The sequence below is a fragment of the Aspergillus oryzae genome, chromosome 7 (assembly GCF_000184455.2).
Source record: "Aspergillus oryzae RIB40 DNA, chromosome 7".
In the NCBI taxonomy this organism is placed as follows: Eukaryota; Fungi; Ascomycota; class Eurotiomycetes; order Eurotiales; family Aspergillaceae; genus Aspergillus; species Aspergillus oryzae.
Window position 1 is genome coordinate 868645 of NC_036441.1, and position 12959 is coordinate 881603.

Genomic DNA, 12959 nt, shown 5'->3' on the forward strand with positions numbered 1-12959 from the left:
GGAATAATTCGAAGGACGATTCCCTTAAAGCCCGTCGGTTCGCTCTCAGAAAATCAAGTTGTGAGGGTTGGAGCCGCAGAGTCAGACCGCGCGAGCCACAACGAAAATTAAGCGAGGTGACGCCTAACCGTATCGGGTAATCATCCATCGTACTACGGATCGCGCCTCCGCTACTAAACGTCTTGACAATGCGGAGAGGATTGTTCATATCAAATAAATGGGCTTAGTTAATAGATCTACATAATCAGATGCCCTCTCCCTCAACCTGCATCCCGTTAAGTGACTAGGAGAGAGGAGCGGAGACTTTCTTTTGCGTAAAAGCCGACGGTGGTTCGATATTGATGAAATCCAAATATCCAAGCTTAATGATGCTTCTCTTAAACGTGTTCGAATAAAAGGTAAAAAAAAAGGGAACAGATTTATAATGGGAAATGGTTTATCATTTCCGGACAGAAAAAGAAGAAAAACAAAATGTAACGTTTAACATGATAATGCGGTAACAAAGAGCATAAATCTCGGTCTTTCCAAGTACTCCTGGCCATGCCGACAACAGCCACATACACTAATCTGGAAGAACTCGATTGGGAAGACAGCAAACCGACGGCGAGCACCCGAGCACTAGAAAGGCGATTGTGAATAAGAACCCCCCTGCAGCGTCGGAGGTGTCGTCGGTGGATAGCGCCCGTGAAATGTTGCGCATTCGGCACCATAGCGGGGGACTGATTTTACATTATATCCCCTCCTAGCCAAAGCTCGAAGCTATGCCGTGTGTAGGTCCGCAGACCATGCCAGACCAAGTGCACAACTTGATGGAACAGGGTGCGCATTGGAAGACTTTTTATTCATGGTCGGGGCATGTTGGATGGCAAGGGCTAGTAGCAGAGGGGCTGAAAGGGAAGCGGGCAAAGGTCCAAATGTCAAGCAAAGCAGAACGAGAATTTGGAGCAGCTCTGCGGTCATGCCTTGAGAGCACACGCATCTAGAGCTTATGCTTGCCCGGTCAAAAGTGCACTCGCTAATACAAGATGTTAATGCACCCACGGGTGCCACTCAAGCTGGTTTCAGCACATTTGTGTTTAGTGCCACTGGTTCTGGCCCATGAAACCATCTCCCCCTAATACGCCGTCTTCAAGTGTCCTAATGAAGTCCCGGTTACGTGTGCCACCTGCGCGACTCCCTCGTCGTCTTTGATTCGCAGCACCGGCGTCAACGTATCCGTCAGGAGGGGGAGGGTAATATGCCGGGCTGGGTTGTAATCGAATGGGTGCGTTCGGGTCGAGATGACTAGCAACTCGCTGAATAGTTGGTGGGATCCCGCCACCCTGAGGGTCCATCGTGGAGGCACGTTGCCGACCCGCTCTTGTAGTTGCCTGGGCATAGAGACTCTGGGACGGTGCATACTGTGATTGAGGCATCTGACCTGGCATTAGATTCATTTGATGACCGTAGCCAGGTGGCTGCTGGGTAGGGTACGGCGGAGGGGCGCCTTGTTGGTGGCCAGTGAACACCCCGTTGTACATGGGAGGTGGGGGCTGGGCATGGGTGGGTGTGTGGAACTGGTTCAGTTGCATCGAGTAGGCAGTCTGTGCAGCTGACTGAGCATGTGCTGCTTGCGCCGCTCTTTGTTTGCTTGCGGCCTCGGCCTGCTGCTGCTGCTGAATACCAGGAGCAACAGTCTTATTAAGAGAAGAGTATTTTAGGTTCATGGGAGGTACAAAAGGCCCTGTAAACTTCTGCTGCGTAATGAAAGGATGCAGCTTGGCTTGTTGTGGAGACCAGCGCTCCAGCGGATTGATTGATAACAAGCCACGAACAAAATCAATAAAAGCCACTCGGTTGTTTAGCTCTGGTGCAATGTGTTAGCAAAGAGATAGTGTATTGTCTTTGTTGGAGACAAACCTCGCTCAATTTCTGCTTGTTTCATGTTTTTTCTCGGCATCGGGTAGCTTCGAATAATTTCTTCTAATGTCGACGCCTGAAAGTATTTTTTGCTCGGCTGCTCCTTCGTGCCATGCTCCCGCGAATATTGCTCCAGGCCTTTCAGGCGATATGTCTTTCTTCCAAACTCATCCTGGGTCTTTTCGAAGAATTCACCAGACTGCTTCCCCATCTCTAACATCCACGTTGGCGGCAGACCTAGCATTTCCACAATCCGGCAAACCTGATTGTATTCTGAAGATCCTGGAAAGAGAGGCAAACCAAGGAAGAGTTCAACGACGATACATCCTAGTGACCACATGTCGATCGCCGACGAATAACTAACTCACGTCAGTCTCAGGTGAACATCATGGGGTGGGAGAGAACATTGTATATCGACGTACGGTAATCCAAGGAGAACCTCCGGAGAGCGGTAAAACCTTGACTGTATATATGTGTACACTGTCTGTCGTTCATCACAAGCAGACCCAAAATCGATGACCTTAATTATGGGACTCTCAAGACTGAGAAGCTCAAGTTAGCTGCCAAGTTCTGTTCATCAGCGAAGCAAGGACGAACTTTTTTAATAATATATTCTCTGGCTTCAAGTCGCAGTGAATCAAGTGCGCCTTGTTCAACAGGCTCAACGCGTTCAAGAGCTGTTGAGCAAATACACGCACTAGTGTCGTACTCAACCCTCGGAATTGGTTCTGTTTGATTAACTCGTAAAGATTAACACTTAGTATCTCAAATACCAAACAGAGATGCTGTCGGTGAATGAACGTGTCCTTAAGTCGTAATAGATGGTGGTCATCATTCTTATCATATCTGCTGTTGAGCTGCGATAGAAGTAAGCATGTGACTCGTGTGCTGAGTAACGGGCAGCTTACCAGATCCAAGACAGACACCTCCATCATGCTTTGGTTAAAGTATGCGGTCTTGTTCTTGATTACTTTGACAGCCACGACTTCCTGTGTTTTTAGATTCTGGCACTTCACAACTTGGCCAAAAGTTCCCTGTCCTAGTACATCGAGGATGAGGTAGCGATTCCTTGGGTTGTCAATACAGACGGTATAGGGCGAGCGGATGAATGTTTAAACTCACTTGTGGCCTGCTTCCTCGCTCCCCAAAATGTCGTTGACGTACAGAATATAGTCACTGTCCTCATTGTCGTAACCATCATTCTTGACTCCCTTGCTCGGCTTCGTCAAAACTCGCCTTGGGTTTCTCGAGGATTCGTAGTTAAAGCCAGGGTTGCATATCCGATATGTAGCAGGGAGGTGCGTGGTCAGGGCTTGGAGCGGCTATAAAGATGTTAGAGATACAACCATTTGACCAGCCCTTGGTACATACACTAATGAAGCCACCCTCAGGGTTAGCACGTCTAAATGGGGGTTGCGCATTAACGCGCGGCTTCAGCTCCTGAACCGATTTGATCTTCTGGAACTTTGGTACTGGGCCTCGACCTGGTTGTTGGCTGCCGCCGGATATCGACGCAGAGCGAGGAGATCTTCCATCTTGCCCAAAAGGTGCACTGAGTTGAGATCCTGCCGACGGGGGGTAGAATTGCTCTGGGCTCATGTCTGTGGGCTGCAAAGGGGGAAGCCGCGGGGCGCGTGAACCAGCTGTTCCAAGGATTACGTCAGTCACCTAACTTCATAAGTCCGCAAGAAGACGTGAGCTTACATGGAGGCGACTGAAACGGCTGAGGCGGCGAGGAGTAATTCGGCACCCTTGTTGGTGAACGGCGAGTTTGATTTGGCCCAGGAGGAAAGGCATACGCGTTGTGAGGCTTTCCGGGACTCGTATTGTAGGGCATCGATGGTGACAGCACGTTCATCGGAGAATACCTACGGGCGGCCGATGATTCCTCAGTGGGAAAGTACTGGGAGGAAGGCCGGCTATGGTGGGATGGCCTCGCTGAATATTTTGCCCGGTTATACGGATCCGCATCTTCCATTGTCGTGTCTGCATCGGTGACATAATCGCGGCTACGTGGCGTCGCAGCTGGAGACGACGCCATCGATACGGATTTTGAGTTCATACCGGTCGACGCGGGTTTTGCTGCGATTCCGGGGGTTTGAAAGGCTTCGTAGGTGTATCCCACAGGCGGTTGGGACTGCTGTGGTTGACCGCCGTATTTGGGACCGAGCTGCGGTGGATTAGACGTCAACCCATTATTCAACTGCGCAGGACGACCCATTAAGGGATCCTGGTATGGCTGCCACTGCGAATCCATCTGTCCGTCCTCTTAACACAATGTCTCTCATAAATCGGAGACTTCCTAGGTCAGGAAATTGGACGATGGCCTTTTCGTCGTCGAAAGCGCACATGCACCGCGACCGGGTGATATACGGTAGCGGGGATGGCAAACGCACGTATCGCGATCAGGCGGAGACGAAGCGGAGCACGATCGAGCCCTATAGCAATTCAAAGATAATATAAGGAAAGAAAAAGGAATTGAAGCTAGGTGCGATTTGTGTGGCACTTCATCATCCAGGCGACTTGTCGCTATGGGGAGGAGGGTTTGGAGTTCCAAGGGCGAGGCGGCCAGTAGACGACGGATGAGGTGTGGGCAATTCACAGTGACGACGTGCGCAACAAACCGAAGCCGATGGGGCTGGCTGACACGCTAAGGGGCTGGGGAAACGAAGGGAGTACCGACTGCTGGAAGCCCCGGGGGTAAAGGGGAATCCAAGAAGAAGCACACAGCCGAAAAAGAAGACTGTGTGGAAAAGTGGTGGAAGCAACTTCCAGCCGAAAGAGCTGACAACGACTAATTGCGGAGGGGGGGAGAAGAAGAGAGGGAAGGGGGTGAGGTTGGTGGAGGTGGTGGAGATGCCTGAGATTCGAGGGGAGTGTTGCGTTTAAAGGCCTCAGGCTGCCGTTGGGCTTAACATGGCATTCGGGGCAAGGGCAAAGGGCAGCAGCCCATAAACTACATGCGTATTTTGGATGATAGTTTATCTCTCTCGTTAATAACAAAGCTAGACTACTGCTAGTTAGTTCTGGTAGTGTAAGGGGGGCTTGCTTCCTTTAACTTCCTCGACATTCGTATTGGGTTGACCAGGGCGTATGAACGGGCTGCTGATCTCACGACTCGTACGGAGTACTTTGAATACCTAGATTTGCTCTTTTGGAATGGTCTTCGGATTTCACAATCTTTCTAAAAGGAAAGGAAATTACTTGTCTTTTTTCTATCTTTTGTATTTATTCCGTTTGAATTCAAGGCCTTTTTATTTGTATGGAATTTAGTTTAAACTTCTTCCTATAGGGTTACTAATGGCTGTCATTATGATTTACTGCATTCCAATAGTCCTTAATATTACCTATTACCAAGTATCCGCAATATTTATTTACTCTACCTCGCCCAACCAGCTTCTTAGCGTTGAAAGAGCACACAATATCCCCATAAGTACTCAAGTCCCAGGAACTATGGCAGGGCAGGGTTCATAATGATTACATCGTACTGTGTACCCATGATTACCAGGTCTCGATGTGATACATAGAGAACCTGATTTACCCGTCCAGCTCGTACGTACTATACACAAAGTCAGTTGCCGTTTGCAGCATGAAAAAGACAGTTTCGTAAGTTAAATAATAGGTATGCCCCGTGGCATGCAACTTAGGCGGAACTAAATTAGGCCAAAGAAGGAATGCTCCGATAATTAGTGGCACGCTTGACATCCAACAGAGATGAGCCCTAAAATCACAATTGATAGGCATCAATCAGTCAACAAAAAGTAGATTAATACCCAATCCAGACTATCTGGCGGCCCCAGTGGCCCCAACGCTGATGCCACTAGTGACGTGGGAGGCTAAGAGCATGACGAACGTCTGGTTAGTCAGTTTGGGACAGTCCAGCCCCGAAGGCGGTCAGTGACTCACAATCGGTGAAACCATTCTGCCGTAATTATGATTATCAAGACATGGATAATACTTGTGAAGACCTTGCTGGTTCACTCACTTTATACTTATACTAATCCCAATCCCACTGACGCATATGGCTGATGCGTAGGGAACTGTATAACACAACCTAATCTCAGTCTTAAGAAAGGTTCCTCTTTCCCGAGGTCTCCGAGCAGTATCGCTAAAACTGCCCATCGAATCATGTACTGCGCCACCAGTTCTTGGGACAGTTATGGTGGATAATTCCTTACTCTTAAGATATACCCCTCTAGCGAGACTTTACTTCGTACATGGTCTCTCCTCATTTGGTAATCTGAGAAACTTGGTATAACGGCAACTTCACATTCCGTTCTTTTTCTTTTTCCTTGTCTTTACCGAGTATGGACAACAACATGGAGGCCGAGCCGGACTCCTTATCTCAGAACGAGCACCCCAAGGACGAACGAGCGATGCTCTTGGGGGCAGTCTCGTCAGCGATTCCAGTTCACTCAGATCAAGTTCCTGCAACGGGCACAGATGAAACGAGCCGTCTACGGGAGCTTCAAGCCGACGTTCGCGACCAGGATGACCTCGAGAGAGATATATCTCGTCAGGTATCTATCACCGTGTGACTTTGAGGTCTTGTTTGCTAATGTATACAGGCCGACAGGTTGCTCATGGAGCAAGCAGACGAACGTGACAATAGAAGATTAGAACGTACAACACTTGAAAAAGAGTATAAACATCGGCGGTAATGGTCTTTTTAACATATTCTAACATTCTTATAGAAAGCTTGAAGCGCAGATCCTAAAAGCACACCAGCGAATGTCTCAGCCCATCGGTACATCTGCTCGGGTCCGCCTACATAATGAGATTCAAAAATTAGAAACCCGTAATGCCGCGTTGGCGAATGACCTTAAAGAGATACAGCAACGCATTAATGAAAGACATGAAGGACAGGAGTCTGGTGGACCGGCTATGGGGACAGGTCGAATGCCTAATGAATCTCGCAGAGATTATCTCATCCGCACAGGGAAGATCACACCATTCTCTAAAATGAGTACCGGCCCGAATGAGGGACCCCTTGCTAGTCTGCATGACGCTCTCATCGACGCCGAGGACGAGCGTGATGAAAGAGAAGCATTGGAACAAGTCCGAAACCGATCTGCGGTATCTCACCGAAACCTTGTGCGCCCTAGCTTTGGCTTTGATGAAGCGAGCGAAGCGTCTATGGAAGGGGATGGCCATCCAAAAAAGCGGAGAAAATTGACCCAAAGGCCCAAGGACAGAGAGACAACCATGGATTCCGAAGAAATGGATGAGACAGTAACGCCCGTGGAAGATGTAGCTTCGGACGATGGTTCAGCAAGTTATGTAGCGTCGGAAGAGGAAAAGTCGCCATCAGAAGACGAGGAGGACTTTGTACCCGAGGGAACGCCGCCACGATCCGCAAGCCGAAGTAAGGCTAAGAAGACCCCGGACGATGTAGAGGATTTCAGCGGGCTGGACGATGGAAACGAGAAGGTCTATCAATCCAGGCTTCAAAGCTGGGTCACACGAAGGAGTGCTGCGCGGAAGCGTGCTCTGCAGGGTAGTACAGACGCTCATGAACATGAAGAACAGGAGGAGTGGTTCATGCCTCATCCCACTGTACCCGACGTGGACTATGACAACGGATATCGTATTCCTGGTGACATTTATCCCCTTTTGTTTGACTATCAGAAGACAGGGGTGCAATGGCTATGGGAATTGCAGCAGCAGCAAGTAGGAGGAATTATTGGAGATGAAATGGGACTTGGAAAAACAATTCAAGTCATTTCTTTCCTGGCTGGGCTTCACTACAGCAAAAAGCTAACAAAGCCGGTCATTATCGTGTGCCCCGCAACTGTCATGAAGCAGTGGGTTAATGAATTCCACCGCTGGTGGCCGCCTTTTCGTGTCTCAATTTTGCATACCTCCGGCAGTGGGATGGTAAATATTCGAAATGAGAGTAGTAGGGAAGATGCGCTTTTGTCTCAGACGTGGGATAGTCGCCGCAGTCTGGGTGGGCTGAAAGCCGGGAGAAAAGTCGTCAAACGTGTGGTAGAGGAGGGTCATGTGCTGGTGACCACGTACTCCGGCCTGCAGACCTACACCCCTCTTCTAATTCCAGTGGAATGGGGGTGTGCTGTGCTTGACGAGGGCCATAAGATCCGTAATCCCAACACTTCGATCACTATCCATTGCAAGGAACTCCGGACACCACATCGGATCATTCTATCAGGCACACCGATGCAGAATAACCTGACAGAGCTTTGGTCATTGTTCGACTTTGTTTTCCCAATGCGTCTGGGGACCTTAGTGAACTTTCGAAATCAGTTCGAGTTCCCCATCCGTCAAGGCGGATATGCTAATGCTTCGAACTTGCAAGTGCAAACAGCAGCGAAATGTGCAGAGACTTTAAAAGATGCCATTAGCCCGTATCTCCTGCAGCGATTCAAGATCGATGTTGCCGCGGACCTTCCTAAGAAGAGCGAGCAAGTGTTGTTCTGTAAGCTCACAAAGTTGCAGAGACAAGCGTATAAGTCATTCCTTGGCTCTGAAGAGATGCAATCTATTCTCAGAGGCCGTAGGCAAGTGTTATATGGAGTGGATATTTTGCGGAAAATTTGCAATCACCCAGACTTACAGAGCCACAAGCTTACGTCGCACAAAGCAGGTTATGGTAACCCTGATAAATCGGGCAAAATGCAAGTCGTCAAGTCACTCCTCGAGCTGTGGAAGGATACGGGCCATAAGACCCTTCTATTTGCACAACATCGTATCATGTTGGACATCCTTCAAAAATTTGTAGAATCTCTATCGGGGTTCAATTACCGGCGGATGGATGGCACCACACCTATTGCCCATCGGCAATCGATGGTTGACGAGTTTAACAATAATCCGGACCTTCACGTGTTTCTCCTTACCACCAAGGTAGGTGGACTGGGAGTAAATCTAACAGGGGCTGATCGGGTGATCATTTATGATCCCGACTGGAATCCGTCAACCGATGTGCAAGCCCGTGAGCGAGCATGGCGGCTTGGACAAAAGCGGGACGTTACAGTGTATAGATTAATGACCGCCGGGACAATCGAGGAAAAGATTTATCATCGACAAATTTTCAAGCAATTCCTCACCAACAAGATATTGAAGGATCCTAAACAGCGCCAGACTTTTCAACTAAGCGATCTGCACGACTTATTTTCTCTTGGAGAAGATGGTCAAGGTCCAACGGAAACAAGCAAGATTTTCAAAGAAGCCGATATCACCTACAAAGAGGGTGGTAGCACGACCACTCAGCAGACATGCACGGGTACCCGCGTACAGAGTCACCCACGGAACCAACAGGATGAGAAGAAAGATGTTAGCCTTGTTGAAGGTATAGCATCAATTGAGAACTTCCAGGGCGACTCGGAGCCGCCGAGCGACAGAGACCAGGGACCTCCCGGTGCTAATAAGGAGTCGCGTATCATGGAGGGCATTTTTGCCCGCTCTGGCGTTCATTCCGCTGTGGAACATGATCAGATCGTGAATGGCAAGCGTGTTGTGCGGGCGGATCCCAAGATTATCGAAGCGGAAGCGAAGAAGGTCGCCGCCGAAGCCGCCGAGGAGCTGCACCGAGCGGGAGAGGCAGCACGGTCTGTGCCCATTGGGACGCCAACATGGACAGGTCAGTTCGGACTTGCCGGGAGGCCGGAGGAGCCCGCAGCGCGCCCGGCCTTCGGTGGAGGTAGTAGTTCTGCGAGACGAGCCGCAGCCGGTCCGTCATCAGCAAGCATCCTGGCCAATCTTTCTGCACGCACTCCTTCCCGAAGCGGCAGTAACAGTCCCGCGCCAGGCAAGGCACCTAGTGGAACGGAGTTCATTACGATGATTCGAGACTTTATAGTATCCCACGGCGGGTCCGTTCATACACAGATGCTGATTGACCATTTCAACCGTTTCTGCACTACTCCGCAACGATCAGCTGAGTTTAAGGAAATCCTTAAAACCATTGCTGTGCTGGAGAAGGGTGGACGGAACGGTCGAGGTAAATGGTCTTTGAAGGCTGAGTACGCTAAGAAGAGATAATGGGTCATTGTCTGCTTTTTTCGTTCCCTTGCACCTGACGTTTCTCTTCCTTCTAGCTTTGTGGGTTACTTGATGAGATGGGACAAAAACTTCATTTCTTTACCTCGGTGGTGATATTAAACATTGGTGCAGTGGGTACTGTTTAAAACCGATTGGCATGCTACCATGCATGGTGATTTTCACACTGGCTTGGGCTTGGGATATGGAGTACCGTGGCTTTAGAAGGGAAGGAATTTAGACTTATATACTACTTGAATGGGCATGGCCCATCCCCATTCTTTGCCTATTGTATATGATATATATAAATACTTAATAGAAAGACAAATAAGCCTCCAAATGGATATGGCCCCCTCCCTCTCCATATGAGCTAGTGGAATATCAGAATATACCCAGTGTACAAGTAAAAAAACAACTATGACTACCAGTGATGCAAGACGGGATTTTATCCCAAGCTTAGTGGAACCTGATGATCATGATGTAAATACTCAATCGGACGCATTTATACAGAAAAATGAAGGATGCTCTTCTTCGAAACCATCGCCCCATCTTCCCCCCCTTTTTTTCCTTTCTTTTTTTCTTTTTTCCCCTTCCCAATTCCCATATTTCTAACATTGATTGGCAGTGAGTTAATTGCTTAGCACGGTTGAGCCTTGCATATTAGCGGATATGGAATCGCAATAGTCAGAATGGTCTTGTTCAATCCTTGCAGAATCGGCCCTGTATGGTCAATGGTGGCTCATCCATGGATCCAGAGTGTGGAGAAAAGAGCCGAAAGGACAATTATCGACGTAATTGATCGCGGGGTATGACAGTATTGGGGGAGGTTGAACCCACGGAATTGATATGATTATCCTTATCTGCCAAAGAAAATGTCCGAAACACCGAGGTGCGTGAGAAAAGAACTCATGCAGTGATCCTTTAATGTCGATCTCAGGTGTGTCACTGCAGTCAAACAGTATCGTGGAGGGATTAACAAAAATAGAAGCGAAGATCAGTTCGATTTAATTTAAGACGTTTGAGATCTATTCAATCAGGAGCCTCAGAAGAATTTTCAAGACCACCTAAGAAAAGAAACATGATGTACGTTATGGAGCAAGTCTGTATCAGAATTTATCCACATCGACTACACAATGCATTGCCGCACGGAGAATAGGAACCATACATGATGTACTGTATGTACTGTACATACTGTGTACATGTGCACTTTGAGGGAAATAATTTCACGGAAATAAACCGATCACACATAGTAGACTGTGTGTGCACTGTGCTGGCGTATGTCTCAGAATCTTAGCAATTCTCTGCGTCTTTATCCCCCAGCAACCGACGATCGTTCAACATCACTGGTCCACTGGGCTAAGGATCTCCGCTGCAAAGACCCAATTCCATGATTTCTTACGCAGGCCAAGTGGAAAGGATACAACCGCGTTCAGTGGAGCTGTCCCTCTCCTGCCAAGTCAGTGAGTCGCCCCAACTGTAGCACTACACATTTTTTCTCTTTCTATTTTTTCTGTTTCCGTGAACGATAACAAACCAGTAACTGATCATTCCACTACTCGGGGAACCGGAACCGATATTCTCTCCACAGTCAAGGGAGAAAGTGTGGTGGCTATTCAATTCGGACATAAATAGGACTTCAATCCGCCTCCCTTTGCCACCCCGCGATCGTACATTCCACATTCTTCATCAATCTTCAATCCTCACCTGTCTTTTCTTCTCTTTCTTGTCTGTTAGATTATCTGTCAAGAAGACTTATTACTATCGTGCCTAATTGATTCGAACGGAACGTCTTCTTTCCACAATGAAGTTCTTCTCTTCGCTCGCTCTGCTGGTCTCCGCCGTTGCGGCCAACCCCATTCTCCGTACCCGCGACACACCTAAGAACTTCCATCTCAAGACCACTGGCGCTGACAACTCAGCACACAACGACCTCTACGTCTACGGCTACCACACCGGTGCTGGATTCAACGATGCTGTTCTCACTTCGGACGTTGGCACCGCGAGCCCGGCCTTCCTGAACGGCACGAATGTCCAGTTCAGTCTCGACACACCTTTCCCTTGGGGATTGGTAATGCGACCACAGAACAACTACGGTGGTAAGCTTCCCCCCCCCTCTTGCCCTGACCTCGGGACAAAGGAACATAGGATTAACATATCCACAGCGTGGGAGCCGGTCGAGATCAACACTGGGTATGGTAGCGGTAGTTTCTCCATCAACGATGACAGCCTGGAGTGGTCGGAACAGCAGGGATTCGGTGGCTGGTTGGGTAAGTTTTCATCTTTAGTGGAGCCCTCAATCCGATGTCAGGAACTCGCCACTAACATCCCCGCAATAGTCTGCGACTGGTACCACAATGCGCCCCAGCTCTTCTATCTGTACAAGTACCGCGAGCCTACCATTCCCTCCTCCTGCAGCAAGGTTCAACTCGCCGTCGAGCCAGTTTCCTAAAGCGGAGAACCTGCACAAGGTTTTGCCACTGGCCTTCCATGGGTAAACTGCCCTGCCTTGGGTCTCGGAGTCACCGAGGCTTCGTGAGTCGTGATTTCATAGGGGATCCGGGAAAGACGTCCCGGTACCTGAGATGATTGTATCAATACCTAGATACATGTATATGCTGATTTAATGCTAATAATTATAATGAGTCGGTTGGGATGGGATTTGGATTTTGAGTGTATATTATTACACCGTGGTTGACGATCTTCAGTACTTAATGACCCTGATGTTACAGATAAATAGCAATAGCCAGAGAAAAAGAAGAAAATTCAATAAACATGTGGCACGTCCAATAGTGGTCAATAGTGATCTAGTGGCTGGTTAAGCGACCGGGGAAACCCTTGATGGAAGAGAAAACATTTAGATGGTAGCGTTTTTCTAGAGATATACTTCGTTGATAAAAAAGCATGGGGGTTAATGTGACGATAATTCCAGTACGTCAAAGAAATGCCATGATAAGTTTATCGGCAACAAGAATGACTTTACTCCGATAGTTTGAACTATTAAATGAGTGAAGAAATCACACGGTCGCGCGAGTGCCTCAGGCCGGCCACCGGCCCAAAAATAGCCC

At 48.6% G+C, this 12959-nt stretch overlaps 3 protein-coding genes across 3 annotated transcripts; 2 read left to right on the forward strand and 1 right to left on the reverse strand.

The window, feature by feature from the left end:
- Nucleotides 1-1076: 1076 nt before the first annotated feature.
- Nucleotides 1077-4156, reverse strand: AO090011000341 (putative protein kinase Yak1; the record flags this gene model as incomplete). The annotated part of the gene is given in 7 exon segments (XM_023232900.1): nucleotides 1077-1846; nucleotides 1900-2258; nucleotides 2268-2441; nucleotides 2497-2967; nucleotides 3022-3221; nucleotides 3271-3542; nucleotides 3568-4156. Coding segments are annotated over 7 exon segments (2835 nt in total).
- Nucleotides 4157-6218: 2062 nt separating this feature from the next.
- Nucleotides 6219-9860, forward strand: AO090011000342 (DNA-dependent ATPase RAD26; the record flags this gene model as incomplete). Its single annotated transcript, XM_023232901.1, has 4 exons — nucleotides 6219-6419; nucleotides 6640-6993; nucleotides 7201-9556; nucleotides 9838-9860. 4 exons carry the CDS (start codon nucleotides 6219-6221, stop codon nucleotides 9858-9860), a joined length of 2934 nt encoding a protein of 977 aa, XP_023093463.1.
- A 1835-nt stretch (nucleotides 9861-11695) lies between these two features.
- AO090011000343 (uncharacterized protein) lies at nucleotides 11696-12343 on the forward strand (the record flags this gene model as incomplete). Its single annotated transcript, XM_001825940.3, has 3 exons — nucleotides 11696-11990; nucleotides 12057-12161; nucleotides 12231-12343. The coding sequence occupies 3 exons, from the start codon at nucleotides 11696-11698 to the stop codon at nucleotides 12341-12343; spliced, it is 513 nt and encodes a 170-aa protein (XP_001825992.1).
- Nucleotides 12344-12959: the final 616 nt, after the last annotated feature.